A 15,340-nucleotide genomic window follows, 5' to 3' on the forward strand; every position below is an offset into this window, starting at 1 on the left:
AGAGTTCAGGGGGAAGGGCTGGTTTGGGATTGCAGTTGATTATTTCAGCATTAGCTCATTCGGTTGAGGTGCTGGCAGAACTTCTAGATAGAGGTTACAGGAAGCAGATGGAAAGTCAAGAGCTGTGGAAAGAGGACAAAACTAGAGAAAAAGATGTGGTATCTATCTGTTCAGGGGTCAATGCCACAAGTAGATGGGCTTTCCAAGAAAAATACTAAAACAACAACAACAACAACAAAACTTAGGGAAAACCTGCATTTAGGCATTGACCAAATAGTTGCATAAATCTGGCTTTAAATAGACAGAGGTCCAAGAACTGAAAACTGGAAGCTATGAAAGTCACAGGGACAGGGGCAAGGAAATGCATCAGGGAAAGGGAGGTGTTGCTAGGTACCTGTCTCTCTCTGTTACATACACACAAACACGCACGCGCGCGCACACACACACACACACACACACCCCTCTATATTTTCTCCCATGACCTCAGGGAAGTATTAGGATAGCACCAACCATGTAGTAACCTTAGAAATGGAGAAATGAAAACTCTGTTTCTTAACCTCATAGAGAAAACATCAAGGCCGCTTTCCTCGAAGGCAGGTTCCAAGCCCTTGGATAAACCTCTATCCTGGGCATGAAAAAGATAGCAGGAATTCAGAGGAGGCAGTCAGCAAAGAGAATGTCAACTCCTCCCCCTGCAGGAACTCCCCTTGCAGAGCTCCACCCTAGGCCAGAAACCAGAGCCCTCCCTTCTGCCATGGCTCCTCAGCACTGGAGGGGACGAGGCAATGCCTTGGCTTCTGAGGGATTAAGCCTTTCATAACTGGATGACAGCCCTTTAACAACTGGAGCTCTGACTGGGACATGATGGGGTGCATACTCAGCAATCAGCTGCACCCACATTAACTCATCTGCCTGTGACCTTCAGCTCCACACCCTGAACCAGCAAATTACCAAAAGCCACAGCCCAGAACCTTCCACAGCTCTAACTGTGAGGCCTGATAATCACATCCAGTCCCCCTCTAGGGCTCAGAGCCCTCTCCCCTCTAAACCCACCCCTCCCAGGATAGGGGCAAATTTGAGATGTTTATCTTCATACAACTCACAGAGAAACTGAGGCAGAATGGGGGAGAGGGGTAACAAGACTGGAACGCAGAAATCCTGACTCCTGAATCATGTAATTCACCCACTAGATGGCAGTATCTCCTAAAAACCGCCCATAAACCATAATGGGGGTGAAAATGCCTTCATGTAATAACAGCCAGCATTTAAGCGGCATCAGCTCTCTGCTAGGCATTTGATCCAGATTATATCATGAAGTTATCATAACAATTCCACAAGTTAGACTCTATTGCTATCACTACTTTATAGCATTTGCCCAGTGCCAAAAAGCTAGCAATAGACCCTATGCCCTTAACTACCATACTTTCATTGCCTCTCAATTGATCTGTATTTTTAAATATGTAATATATATTCAAACCTTGAAATAATCCACAATTTTTCTTTTAAAGACTCCAAAAGTCATTCACTTAGAATTCAGAGGTCAGCAAACTTTTTTTTTTTTTTTTTTTTTTTTGAGACAGAGTCTCTCTTTGTAGCCCAGGCTGGAGTGCAGTGGTGCAATCTCGGCTCACTGCAACCTCCGCCTCCCGGGTCCCAGTTCAAGCAATTCTCCTGTCTCGGCCTCCCAAGTAACTGGAATTACAGGCACGTGCCACCATGCCAGCTAATTTTTGTATTTTTAGTAGAGACAGGGTTTCACCATGTTGACCAGGCTGGTCTTGAACTCCTCGTGATCCATCTGCCTTGGCCTCCCAAAGTGCTGGGATTACAGGCATGAGCTACTGCGCCCAGCCAGCAAACTTTTTCTATGAAGGATTAGATAGTTCTGTTTGGGGGGGCCATATGATCTCTGTCCCACTTACCCACAGTTCTGCATCACAGTGAAAGTAGCCATAGACATATGCAATGAATGGGCACTGCTGTGTTCCAATAAAACTACAAAACAGGCGGCAGGCCAGATTTGGCATAGGACTGCCAAGCCCTAGACTTAGGCCATCATATGTGACCTTGCAAGAGCTTGGTGAAGCAAGATTAAAACAAGTGAAGCAGCCAGGACTCACCATTTGCCCAAGGTTATCCAAGCAATTCGTATTGAGTCAGAATTAATGTCAGGTCTCCCCACTCCCAATCCTGTGTCCCACTTTACATATCAGCACAGAGGCATTGAGAAGATCAAAGCCCGAAAACCCTAGACGTGTGACTTGGTAGAAAGAGTAAAAAATTGATTGTTGAGAAATCTGAGTGTAGTCCAGACTCTTCTACCAATATTGCTATGTGACCTTCAGTGGTCAATTGTCTCCATTTGAGGGCCCAATCTCCTCAGCCATAAAACAAAAGAGGTATGCCTAGCTCTAAGTGACGCCTTAGGCCAAGGAGCTGTGACACTGTCTGGTTCTGCTCGGTGATTTGCCCTGCCCCACCCAACACTCACTTGACAGCAGTGGTGAGGCGCAGGGGCCTGACGCCGGGCGTGGCAAAGCGCAGAGTGTTCATGTAAGCCACATGCTGCAGGGCATGGTTGAAGGTCTCCACATCATCCCCCTCCAGGGTGAGCAGGGACTGTGAGGGGTTCACGTGGACCTGGGCCCCAGACACAGATACAGCTGAGAGCAGGGCCGGGAGGTGGGAGAGGAAGGGAGCAGAGGTAGAGGGGTAGGGCAAGGGGGGGGGGCAGGGGGCATGCTGGGAAGAACAGGGCTAGAGGATGGGGCAATACCTTCATGCCTTTGCCCAGGCTCTCGAAATCCCTATAGTCCAGCCCCTCCCGACATGCATAGAGGCACTCGATGACCTCGCGGCTCTCCAGGCGACCTGAGCGCACGCTGAAACCAGCCAGGTAGCCATGGAAGTAGTGGTGGATCGACAAAGGGTCCCCTAGGGTGGGAACACAGAAGCAGGACGGGAGGTGAGAAGAGAGGAGGATGGAAAAGGACGAAGGCTGAGAGAAAGGGGAAGGAGAGAAAGAGCAGAAGAGTTGAGAAAGAAAAAAAGGAGAAATGTGGAAACCAAAAAAAAAGGAAAAAAGAGAGATGAGAGGTGAGGGAGAAGTGAAGATGGGGGGGGGGCGCTGGAGAAGGGAGAAAATGAGACAAAAGAAGACAGAATAAAGCCAGGGGAGAAGAAGAAGGGTGAAAAGTAGAAGCAACAAAGATGAGAGGGAGCAAGAGAAGGAAACAGGACCAACAGGAGGAAACAGTCAAAACAAGGAGGGAGGGGGAGGCGGCAGGAGAGGACGTCTTTCCAGTGACATGCAGGGAGACCAGGATGGATGTGAGCGAGCTTCACAGATGCCCAGACCTTCCCCTCCTGCGTGTCTGACTCCTGACTCCTGCCACCTCCCTTCTACCATGTGGAAAGCCACCAAGAGAGCCCCATTCTTCATTCTGTGGGCAGGACACGATACCCAGAACCCAGCCAAGCTGCCTCTAGCCTTACCACTCCAGGAGCCCCTGCCCTGCTGTATTTCTTGGAGGCTCTGCCCCCTGGTGGCCTAGGAGGATGTCACAGGCTGGATAGGATTTGGGGTGGAAAAGGGATCTCAGAACAGAAAGTGAGGATGAGAACTCTCTGGTCTCCAGTTCTTACACACGGAATACCTTGGGTGGTGTCTGTACTGTTGTCTCCCTTTTCCTTCTCTTTGTTCTTCTCTTCTGGGGATAAAGAAAAAAAACAGTGCTGGTGAGCTCAGGGATGTGGAGAGATTGACAGAGAGGAATTAGATGTCTTCCTCTCATCCCCATGAGTACTCTCATGCCCACATGGGACTCTAACCCTGCCCATGTATAACCTGCAACCTCTCAGCTCGGCCCCAACCCTTCTTTTGTCGTGTTCCAACCTCTCCAGCCTCTGTTATAGACAAGCCCCCAAATACGATATGCTGTTGAGGAAACATGTGGCTCTGGTAAGACAGACAGGCACGTGTGCACACACACACTCCCAAGAGGAGAAAAGTTTTTTTAATGGCTTAAAAGTTGGAAGACTGAGGACACTCTAAGGGGTTACTCTCCTTGAGCAGGAGAATGGGCTATGGAAGCCATCATCACTTTGATGGAACAAAGTGGAAACTGGCTGGAGTTACAGAGAGAGAGTCTGGGGATGCCTGAGAAGTTAATTCCTCCAAGTCAGAGGTGATGACCCATTGGATTAGTGGGAGATATGGGAGGGAGGCTGTGGTCCCTTCCCATGGAGGTCTTCAGAGTCACCCTGCACAGCTGCAGAGAGATGCAGGAGGTGGCCTCAGCCGCTGGGTCAGACTGCCCTTGCTCCTCACCAGCCTACCTCCCTTCCCAAATCCTAAACCACTGGAGTCTTCACTGAGAAGCTTACCAGTCCAGCAGGCCCCAATCATGAGAGCAGGCTCCCTTCGGGGTGGGTGGATGAGGCCATTGTCATGGATGAGGGCAGGGTCGAAGGAGATGCCATCGGTGTAGAGTGTGACTGTGGGGAACTCGAGGTTCAGAGCATAGTGGTGCCACTCATCATCACAGACCTGGGAGAGTAGGGGAGGGGCAAGAGCCTGTCAGGTAATTCCTCTTCCGAGAGCTAACCCTAGGCACTGCCCCATCTCCTGGGAGACAGCGGACAGTCCCTTTATTCCCAGTTCTACCAACAGGGCTTACTAGTGCTTTGCTGCCTATCCAGCTCAAGGAATAACATCCTTGTCCAAAATCTATCAGGCAACCAATCTAGTAGCAAAGATTCCACTCTTCGGGTAAATCTTTAAAGCTATAAATATTCCTAAGAGCAGTAACACACTGTCATGAATAAACTCCCCCCCCCCAACTTATGTATTACGTATGTGTGTAAGGCACTGGAAACTCTAGAGATGGGGTTTTCTTCTGTCCCCCAGGCTGGAGTGCAATGGTGCATTCATAGCCCACTGAAGTCTCAAACTCCTGGGCTCAAGCAATCCTCCCACTTCAGCCTCTGGGGTAGCTGGGACTATAGGTATGTGCCACCATGTCCAGCTAATTTTTTTATTTTTTAGAGATGAGCTCTCACTATGTTGCCTAGGCTGGTCTTGAACTCCTGGCCTCCAGTGATCCTCTCAGACTCCCAAGTAGCTGGGATTACAGGTTATCTCTAGGATAGCTTCTAACCCAACATTAAGCACTAAAATAAATATTGCTTCCCTTTGCAGTCTCTCCTAGGGCCAGCCAAGATGGAATGGGGGATGGTCAGAGGAAAAAGGGGCAGAGAGTACTCTGCCTCATCCAGTTCCAAATGTTGGGGTCCCTCAAGGCTCAGACCTAGGCCCTCTTCTCTTTCCTCTCTACACTCTTTTCTTAGAAGTCACCTCATCTGTTGCCATGGGTTTGGGTACCATAGTTATACACTGGTAACTCCAAAATCCACATCTCCAGCCCAGAACTCTCCTCTGAATGCCAGATTCTCCACTTAGATGCCCACAAGTATCTCACATTTAACACGTGTAAGATGAAGGCCATGCCCTTTCTCAACTCCCTCAGTTTCTCCCCAGGCAGTATAAATGCTCTGTCATCCATCTAGCTGCTCAAGTGGCTGACGTAGGAGACAACTTTGATCTTCCCTTTCCCTCAGCCTCCACATCCAGTCCATTAGCAGGCGCTGTTGATCCCGGGTCCAAACAGAGCTACAAGCTGCAGGTTTCTGTGCAGTTCTCTCCATCTCCATTGCCACACATCAGTCATGTCTCCAACCCCTTTCATGAAGACTGTTGCAACAGTCCTGTTGACTGTCACCATTAGATATCTTCAATACATCCATCCCACAGTTGCCAAGGGGATCTTGTTAAAATGTAAATCTGGCCAGGCACGGTGGCTCACACCTGTAATTCCAGCTCTTTAGGAGGCCGAGGTGGGCGGATCACGTCAAGAGATCAAGACCATCCTGGCCAACATGGTGAAACCCCATCTCTACTAAAAATACAAAAATTAGCTGGGCGTGGTGGCACATGCCTGTAGTCCCAACTACTAGGGAAGCTGAGGCAGGAGAATCTCTTGAACCTGGGAGGCGGAGGTTGCAGTGAGCCAAGATCGCACCACTGCACTCTAGCCTAGTGACAGAGTGAGACTCCATCTCAAAAAAAAATAATAATAATAATAATGTAAATCTGATCAGGTCATGCCTCTGCTTTAAATCCTTCAAAAAACACTTCCCATCTCTCATATGACAAAAATCTAGACTAACCCTGCTGAAAAAGTCCGCTGTACAACCTGATCACTGCCCATCTCTGCAACTTATCTCCAGTCTTGTTCACTGTACTCCAACTGCACTGGCCCTTTCCATGCTTGGAACATGCTGAGCTCTTTCTTGCCTCAGGGCCTTTGCATATGCTCTTCCCTCTTCCTGGAACCTTCCCACTCTCTTCCCACACCAGCTATTTCTCATCCTTTAGCACTAGGCTTAAATTTCCCCTCAGTCAGGTCCCCCGGGAGCACCCAATCTAAGGTGAGATCTCCTTTCCTTGCCCGCCCCATGCTCTGCCCCAGTTCCTTGCCTGCTTCTTTCAGAGCATTTCTAACAATTTATCATTTTACAGGCCTATTTACTTTTTAAAAATTTATCTCCCCAACTAAAATGTAAGTTGAATGATGGCAAAGATTTTATTTCATTCATTGTACTCCCAGAACCTAGCTGAATGACAGAGACTTAGTTGTATTTAATAGATACTGGTTGATTAAATGAGGGTGAATTGAAGAAAGGGTAACCCAGTATTTGCAATGTGTGTGGTGGCGGGTGGGAATCAAGAAACAGCAAATGGCAGACTGTCTCTTTAAAAGAGTGCCACAGACAGCAAAACTTTTGTAGACAGCCCTCAATTATCTAGTTTATAAATTATCTGGGCACTTCTCTTTCTCTCTTCTACTGCTTTTTTTTTTTTTTTTTGCCATTTGCTTACTCAGCCACTCCACCAGGACTTGCAAGAGAAACAGAAGGAGGTGAAAACTCAGATTAGTCCTCACTGGTCCTTGTGGTCAGCCTGGAGAACAAATAATGAAGAGGCTGCAACTGTTGGCTCAAGAGAGGATTTTAAATATTTTAATATTTTATCCATTTTTATTTATCCCTCCATAATCAGGGCTGATAATAGTGAGAATTAACATATACAGAGGGAGTGCTTTTCAGTCTACAAGGGTCTATTACATCATTTAACCCTAATGACCCTGGGATATAGAATTCTTTTGATCCCTATTTAACAGGGTTGTTTTAACCCTGAAGTTTACACATATTAACCAAGATTTCATAGCCAGCAAATTCCCTTGGCAGGACTCAAACCCAATCGGTGTACCTCAGAATGACTTATTGTCTTGATTACAACAGGCTAACTGCCTGAGAGTCAGGGATGTATATTGTTAAAGTCCTAAATAAGAGAGAGATGGAATAAAACAAGGAGGAAATAGATGGTTGGTCGTTTGGTGTTAGTAGTCATTTGTTCCTTTTTTTTTTTTTTTAATCCAGAAGTGCTTTCTGTAGGGGACAAGCTTTGGGAAAAGGGAACAAGAGGACCTGGGAGTAGAATGGTCAGGGGCTGAAAGTGGAGAAGCAAAGAGATGGCAAGGGGCAACCCAGAAAATGCTGACCCTGCCCAGAGAAGGTCCTTTCCTAAAAGTGAGTCACATTTACTCAGCCCTCCCAGGAGCCTGGTTCTGGCCTCACCTGCTCCAGCTTCCAGAGAAACTTGACTGGGCGGGCACTCTCGAGCAGGGGCCAGTAGAGGAAGGCAATCCTACAGCCGTGGACAGTCAGCGAGTAGTGAGAGAAGCCGTCCTCTGAGGGCACAGGAAGGGGATGGGGTCAAGTGCAGAGGCTGAGGCCAGAACAAGTTCAAAGCAGCAGGAAGGAGAGGACATTGGATTCTCTTAATCCTCTCTCATTCCCTCGTTCTCTAGCATTTTCTCTCTCTCTCTCTCTCTGTCACACACACACACACACACACACACACACACACACACACACACACTCCGGTCCAAATGATAACCTGGGCTTCTTAGACACCCTGGCTGGCTGAGGGGGGAACGTCAGCTGGCCCACTCCATCACCAGCTCTTCATCAGTCCTTTGACTAATACGTACATCATGGGTGACAACCCTTTTCAAAAGAGTTGTCAAGGTCAAGAGAAATGAGGTTGGAGAAGTGGCTAGAAATGAAAGAGCAGGACAAGACTGAGCCCTCTCCAGTGAAGTAGGCCTGCAGTTGAGGGACGAACAGGGCTCGGAGATGGGGCCAACCAGTCCCAGGATGGGATGATCAAAGAATGGGGCACACCATTACCCAGGCTTTCCCATTGCAATGGAGGGGCTTTAATGGGAGTGGAGAGGGGGGTGGGGGCAGCCTACCACATGGTGGGACACAGAGAAGTTGACTGGGCAACTGAAAACGAGAGTAGCAGCAAGGAATCCCATTGCAGTAGGATCCAACATGTCATGTTGGGGATAAAGCACAGAATCAAGGCATATCACACCTGGCACTGGCACCTCACAAATGAAGAGAGGGGAAGTGACCTGTTCACAGTCACACACTGGGCAGTGACAGAGGCAGGACAAGAAGCCAGTTTCCCTCTCTGGCTAGTGCCTGGAGGTGAGGCTTACCATTCTGGACAGTGTTACATACGATGGTTTCCTCTTCCTTCTTGCCCTTGTTGGGAGTTACGCCATGCTTCATCCAGAAGGACAGGGTGAAGTGGTCACTGAGGCTGTCCTGGGGCCCAGAGCCCAGCCCACTGGGGCCACCCAGGGGCACCTGCACAGCCTGGGTGCCGTTGAACCAGTAGATTAGGCTGCTGTCCTGGCTGTAGTGCACCGAGAGTCCTGCTGTCCAGTTGGCATTGGGGCCGGGCATGGGCAACAGATCCACCTCCCCAGTGGCAGCACCTGTGGGAGCCCCAGGAGGCACAAGTGTCAGAGCCAAGAAGCAGCAGATGGTGAAATGGGCAGGAGGCAGGGAAAGAGGCACTGATGGGAAAAGATTTCCTACAGCATGTCTCACCACCTCTTGTGGCCTTTCAAAGATGAGAGGGATGAACTCTCTTCTAAGAGTATCTCTCCAGTTAACCCATTCTCCAACTCTTCATCTCTCCCTACCATTGTTCCACCATGCATCTGGTGACTGTCTGGTGTGACGACTACGCATCTTTGCCAAAGACTTATGTACCTACCTTTTGGGCCACAAAAGCTAACCATGTGTCACAACCTATATAGATAAACACCTGTGGATAGCCAGAGGTGATGCAAAGCAGAGTCTTGGAAAAGTTTGGACAGAGGTTGGATGGGAAGGGATAGGCCTGAGGCAGTGTTGGGGGCACACCTACCGCAGAGTTTCCGCAGCGCCCGCTCTGAGTAGTTGTCACGGTCGCAGCCCTTGGCCACATGGCTGGTCTGCAGCTCTATGGTGGCCTGAATGTTCCAGAGTGGTTCATCACAGGTCTCCAGGCGGATACCAGGGAACAAAGCCAAGCTCCCAGCACCTGGTGCATATTCGATCCTTTTGTTCCAGCCTGCATGGGTGAGACAGAGAAGGCGATGGGAGAGAGAAGGGTAAAGCAGCCTCCTCACTCCATGCTCCTCTTGCCGTGTCCATGGACAGTTTGGGGCTCCTGGCAGGATGGCCCGGCTAGAGTAGATAGCTGCAAGTCTGCCCCAATATCGTCCAAGCCCTAGCTGGCCCCCATGATTGTCAGAAGGGACAGAAAGAGAGACCAAGAAAAAAGATGATTCACAAGATGGGGCACAGCGCTGAGCTCTCACCTTGCCAGCTGGGTTTACAGGTGGGCTTCACCTGAATCTCCACCTCAGCATCATCTGCTGCCCGCTTCTTCCCACAGTCATAAGCCGTCACTGTAAACTTATAGAGCCTCTCACCACTGTACTGCAGCTTCTCTGTGTTCTCAATGTTCCCTGGGGTGGGGTCAGGAGGACAGAGCATTAGAGCACTGGAGAAAGCCCAGGGCAGTGAGGGGAGGATGTGCGAGTTCATTGGGCAGCAGGCAGGTTAGGCAGCAGGACGCTGGGAAAAAGGCGTCTGGGAGGAGAAGGCTTCATTTGGGAAGAAGGGTGAGGCGAGGGTCTGAGGGACAAAAGTGGAGAGTGCAAACCCCGGGTTGTCCTGAGGGAGGTGGGTGCTCAAGGGGAACTGGGTGGCCAGGGAAGCCAGGGGTGGACTCACCGTCATTGTCAATGAGGAAAGGGGTGTTGGGTGTGAGAATCTCATAGTAGCAGATCTGGCTGTACTGGGGGGAGCAGTCACCATCAATGGCTTCCACACGCAGGATGCGATCGTACAGCTTCCCCTCTGTCACAGCCGCACGGTACAGCCGTTCCACAAACACTGGGGCAAACTCGTTCACATCGTTGACCCGCACATGCACAGTGGCCCTGCACATACCAGAGAGAAGGAGGGATGAAGACACATCAGCCAGCCTCGATATTATACATCGACATACAGCCTTGATACAGCACACCGAGGTACAGCCTGGATACGGTACATCAAGATACAGCCTCATACTGTACACCAACAAAGAGCCTCAATATGGGCACAACGAGATACAGCCTCATACTGTACACCAAGGTACAGCCTCGACACGGTACACCCATATGCCAGAAAGGAGCAAGCAGGAATCCCAATGGGGAGCCAGAGCAGGAGGGAGCCTGTCCATCTATCCCTGAGACTGAGGCAGTCAGCCTGCCCCTCCCCACCCCACAGGGCACCAAGCTGCATCAAAGTCATGCCAGGGAGAGGACAGCACCAGAGGGAGGGCCCAAAGAAAGGGGGACTGATGTGGGGGATAAGGAACAAGCCCCAGGTGTACTCAGGAGCTGATTTTGATGACTTCTGTGCAAAATGCTATGGGTCAGGGTGCCAAGAGGAGGGATAAGTCATAAAATCCAGCAGGGCCTTCCTTCACAACAGTCAGATCTGGGGGATAACCAAGGAGGATGCAGAGTAAAAGCCAAATTAAAACCAGCCATAAGAAGGGAAATGGCATTTGTACAAAGGTCACAAGTCATCTGACATGTTTGCACAGTACGTGTGGGCAGTGCTGCCTCCCGAGCATGTGGCCCCTCCCTAGTCATGCACCGGGGCAAGCAGAGCTGGGTCGAGGCCCTTCATGCTGAGCCCTGCCCCCGGCCAAGACCCAGGCTCCCAGGCCCCAGAGGCAAGGGTCCTATCTTCAAATGGGAAACTGAGTCACAAAGAGCATTTTATCTCTAGTGCCTCTTAGTGGCTCAGGAATCCTGACTGAAGATCTTTCTCTTATTCTCAAATAAGAAGTTAGCTGGCAGCAGGCGTAGGTGTCCCAGACCCGAGCCTCTTTCTTGCTACAACCATCCCCTGCCCACCCTCACCCAGAGCTATATGTATATGTTAGGGATCGTGTGTGTGGTATACACTGCAAATAGACTGGAGGGGGCAGTTGAAAGGAATCTGGATGCATGCTGAGTGTGTTCATCCTCTTCCTTCTTGCTCTCCTCCTCAGCATTACGCCCATGTACTGAGCCCTACACCGTGTATCAGGCACTGTGGTGCATGCTTTCAACACAAACCATCTCCTTGAATCTTCACAGCAACCTTACGGAGTAGGTATCATCATAATCTCCATTTTACACACAAGGAAAAGCAAGTCCAGAAAAGCTAGGCCGCCCAAGGTCATGAGAGGCAAAGCCAAGATTAGAGCCACCGAACTCTACTATACGTTTCTGTCACCTTGCCTGAAAGTCCCTAAATCCTAGGAACAGCAGGGGATGGGGTTCCCTAAGTCCTAGGAACAGCAGCGGGTGGGGGTGGATATTCGATGACCGCACAGACAGAGGATGGTGGGCTTGGGAGCAGGGAGGAGGACCCTGCAACACATGGGGCAGGAGACAAGGACTTCCTCACTTGTGGGACTTCTTGGTGTTGGCCCCGTCCGGGCCCTCGCCGCAGTCGTAGGCCTGGATGGTGAAGGTGTGTTCCTTCTGGGCCTCGCAGTCCACAGGCTCCTTGGCCCGGATCAGCCCCTCTCCTGTCGCCTTGTCAAGGATCACAGCCTCAAAGGGCACCCCAGACCCATGGAGCCGGAAGCCGCAGATCTCACCTGGCAAAGGAGAGAAGGGGAGGAGTGAGGCTGCTGTGTCTCCTTCCCCACCCTCAGCCTCCCTTCCTGGGGTCCAGCTCCACCTCTCCTCCCAAAGCCCTGTCCTTTCTCCTGTAGGCATAAAAGCATTAATGATCAAACACACAACTCCAAGCCCAGCTTCCCTGAGCAGCAACCTCCCAGAGCCTCCAGGCCTGAGATCTGATAAAATCATGATGTGTTTAACCCTTGCCTGGCCGTGTCCTTTTCTGGCATCCTTGACTCAATCTCCATTCTTCAATGGAGCCCATTCCCCTCCTTGAGCCCACTTTTATTTTTCCCAAGGCCTCTTCCCTTACTTTCTCATCGCTCCCAGGACCTCCCCTCCCTCCCTTGCTCTTGACCCTCCCACCCACTTTTCTCTGTCCTCCCCTGCCTTGCCATCCCCCAATCCCAATTACCTGCATAGCGCAGCGGGGCATCCTTGTCCAAGGCAAAGAGTGGTGGATTCAGCAGCACCGTGTTGTCGTTCTCCATGACGATGCCCTGGTACTCTGCCTCAATCCATGGCTTGTGCTTGTTGGCTGGCCCCACCCCAGGGAGAGGAGAGGAAGCACCTGTGAGCAGGGCCTCTACTCCCACAACAACCCTTGTTGACCCAGACAACTCACACCCCAGCACCATCACCCTTTCCACCCCCTGTAGGAGCACCTTACAGGAGGCCGGTGGTTGAGGACAAGAAATCAGCTACTAAAGGAGTCAGAGGGTCTGCGGGAGGTCATAGCCTTCTCCTATAGCAGGGTAGACAGTTCCCATGGAAACAACCTGCCCTGGGGGTGAAGAGGAGGGGATCACTATCTCCGTGGGAACCATGGTCAGGAAGTAGAGAATGTTCTTTAGGGATTTCACGTGCTAGAGAATGGAGACTGGGAACTTCAGGGAGCAGTGGTGGGCTGTGAGAAGGCCCTGGGAAAGGGAAGGGATAGATTAAGGGCAGAATTGAAACTAGAAAAAGATCTAGAAGTTTCCTGAGATCCTGATTGCTTATCCTCCTCCCGACTCATTTCAGTCCTGATCCCTTCACTCTGCACTTCTCCCAGCCAAGCCCCAACTTGAGGCCATTCTCCCAGAACACAGCATGGGGAGAAAGGAGAGAAGTGAAGATATATAGGACAGAGGGAGGGGGCAGAGAAGGGCAGGAATGGAGCAGAGGAATCCATGCTGAGCAACTGGACCCAGCAGAGCCGTCATCCTAAGGGATTATCGGGCTGGCCTAGAAACACGACAAATCCTGTCCCTGCTTCCCACCCCCACACCCAAGAGAACACATTTGAAACCAGCACATTTCTATGTCCTCCACAAGACCATCAAACCACATTCCCTGAAACCCACTTTTTATACAGAGCTCAATCCCAGTTCTTATCTACCCCACCCCTCTTCCCTTCAACCACCAGCCAATTCAGAATGGATGTGGGACTCATCAGACTCCAAATCTCCTCATCTACCAGATTCAGCCTGGCGAGGGGCTGTGGGGAAGCATATTTCCTCCCCTTCCACATCACCCCCCACCCCAGCCTCCACGCTTGCTCTATCTAACCCCATCATCATGCCAACACCCAGGCTCCCAAAGCACACTCATGAGGCAGAGGGAAACTGAGTCACCAAAAGCAACCTCATCCCCAGTATCTCACGGTGAGCAAGAAATCCTGATTTCCATTCTCTCCTCCAACCACACACCAGGAAGCCTTTGGCATGGGAAGGCTTTCTTACTGATGACCACCATAACCCCTTCCTGAATGCTGAGGAGAAAGCCACAAGATGGTGCACAGGAGGCGGTACAGGAAGTGGCAGGAGGCTAGGAGGCGAGGCTGAGGTCAGAGATGCAGGTGAGGAAGAGAGCGCGATGGAAGGGCAGGGCTGGGCGCCTTCTGCACAGCTCCCCCTCCCACCCTGCTTGTCTTCCCAGGTCTCTGAGCCTCTGTCTCCTCTCCTCCTGGCCCCCTGCGGTCTCTGCGTTTGCTCCCTTTCACTCCTAGGCTCCCGGGCTCCTCCTTGACTCACTCTTTTCCTGATTTTCCTCATTCCTCCCTCTTTTTTCTGCCTCCACCTTTACCCTTTTCCATCCCCTCCTTACCCCCTCCCACGCCTCATCTCCGGTCTTCTCCTTCTCAGCTTTCCCTCTCACTACTCATTTAGCGCCCCCCACACACCCACTTCTGCCCTTTCCTGCCAGTCTCCATCCGTTTCCACCTACCTGAGCCCTCTGCCCGCAAGCCCTCCCTCCCGTCCTCCATCTCCGTCTGTCCGACAGCCCCGCCCAGCTGAATGTATCCGCTGTCTGCCAGAGAGGGCAGCTCTGGTAACCCACAGCCCAGCTGATGCAGGCATAAGGGTATGAATGCAGAGGCACACGCAAAAACATACGTGCTCCGAATTGCTGAACTGCAGCAAATACTTTCTCCCCAGGATGGGATGGAGGCGAAGCAGATGGATCTGCCACACACCCTTAGCATGCGCCAGTGAAAGGGAGAGCCGCGGGGAGAGGCATATCACCCGCTCGGGGGCAGTCCTTCCCAGACCCGAGGTAGCCACCAGCGTGTAGAAATGGGGGAAGGGGAGAATAGAGACCCCAGGACGGGAATGGAGACCAAATGGGAGCAAGATGACCAGCAAGAGAAACGCATGGGTAGAGATGGACCAGAAAGGAAGATGTAGCTGGGGGAAGAGAGAGGAGACGGAGCAGGTCTGAGAACATGGATGGGAAGGCGGGTGATCAGAAGACGGCCAGACACCTGTCAGGTGCCAGGGAACCTCGACACCTCCTTCCCACCCCTACCCCGCACGGTGCTGCCCGACGCCCCTCTTTTAGGACCCCCACCCCCACCTCACTCACCTTTGTTACAGGAGCAGGACGCGAGCAGAGAGGCCAGCAGAAGGGGCAGCAGCAGGAGGGTCATGGTGCGGCGTGGGGCAGGGCAGGGCCAGGCGTTTGCCTCCCCTGGGAGCCTCCAGCCTGCGGATTCCACCTTGCGGGAGGGATACAGGGGGTCTCCAAGGAGCGGGGTACAGCAGGGCAGGGACGGAAAGGAGCCTGCCGCCCACACTAGTGCATAAAGCGGGCCTGGGCAGATCCCAATCTGGGTAGCTGAGGCGGGGGACTTGCAGCGGCTTCCCGTTTCCCCCAGCCCAGCGTCCTCACTCTCTCACTCCCACCCCAACCCCGCTACTGCAGGATGACGTCAGCACAGC

The 15,340-nt window shown here is 51.5% G+C and overlaps 1 protein-coding gene across 4 annotated transcripts in view; it reads right to left on the bottom strand.

Moving 5' to 3' along the window:
- CLSTN3 (calsyntenin 3) overlaps positions 1–15,340 on the bottom strand; it is a 28,688-nt gene extending 13,348 nt beyond the window's left edge. Inside the window, exons 1-12 of one of the 4 annotated variants that reach the window (XM_055280817.2) lie at positions 14,985–15,340; positions 12,553–12,675; positions 11,917–12,112; positions 10,204–10,412; positions 9,786–9,935; positions 9,350–9,535; positions 8,631–8,912; positions 7,699–7,811; positions 4,387–4,549; positions 3,657–3,710; positions 2,777–2,934; positions 2,492–2,640 (exon numbers count right to left, since the gene is read on the bottom strand). In XM_055280817.2, the coding sequence (XP_055136792.2) occupies positions 2,492–2,640; positions 2,777–2,934; positions 3,657–3,710; positions 4,387–4,549; positions 7,699–7,811; positions 8,631–8,912; positions 9,350–9,535; positions 9,786–9,935; positions 10,204–10,412; positions 11,917–12,112; positions 12,553–12,675; positions 14,985–15,048 (1,847 nt within the window). In that variant the 5' untranslated portion in view covers positions 15,049–15,340. The other 3 variants (XM_055280818.2, XM_055280819.2, XM_055280816.2) reach the window with 3 other exon arrangements.

The sequence above is a fragment of the Symphalangus syndactylus genome, chromosome 5, assembly GCF_028878055.3.
Source record: "Symphalangus syndactylus isolate Jambi chromosome 5, NHGRI_mSymSyn1-v2.1_pri, whole genome shotgun sequence".
NCBI lineage: Eukaryota > Metazoa > Chordata > Mammalia > Primates > Hylobatidae > Symphalangus > Symphalangus syndactylus.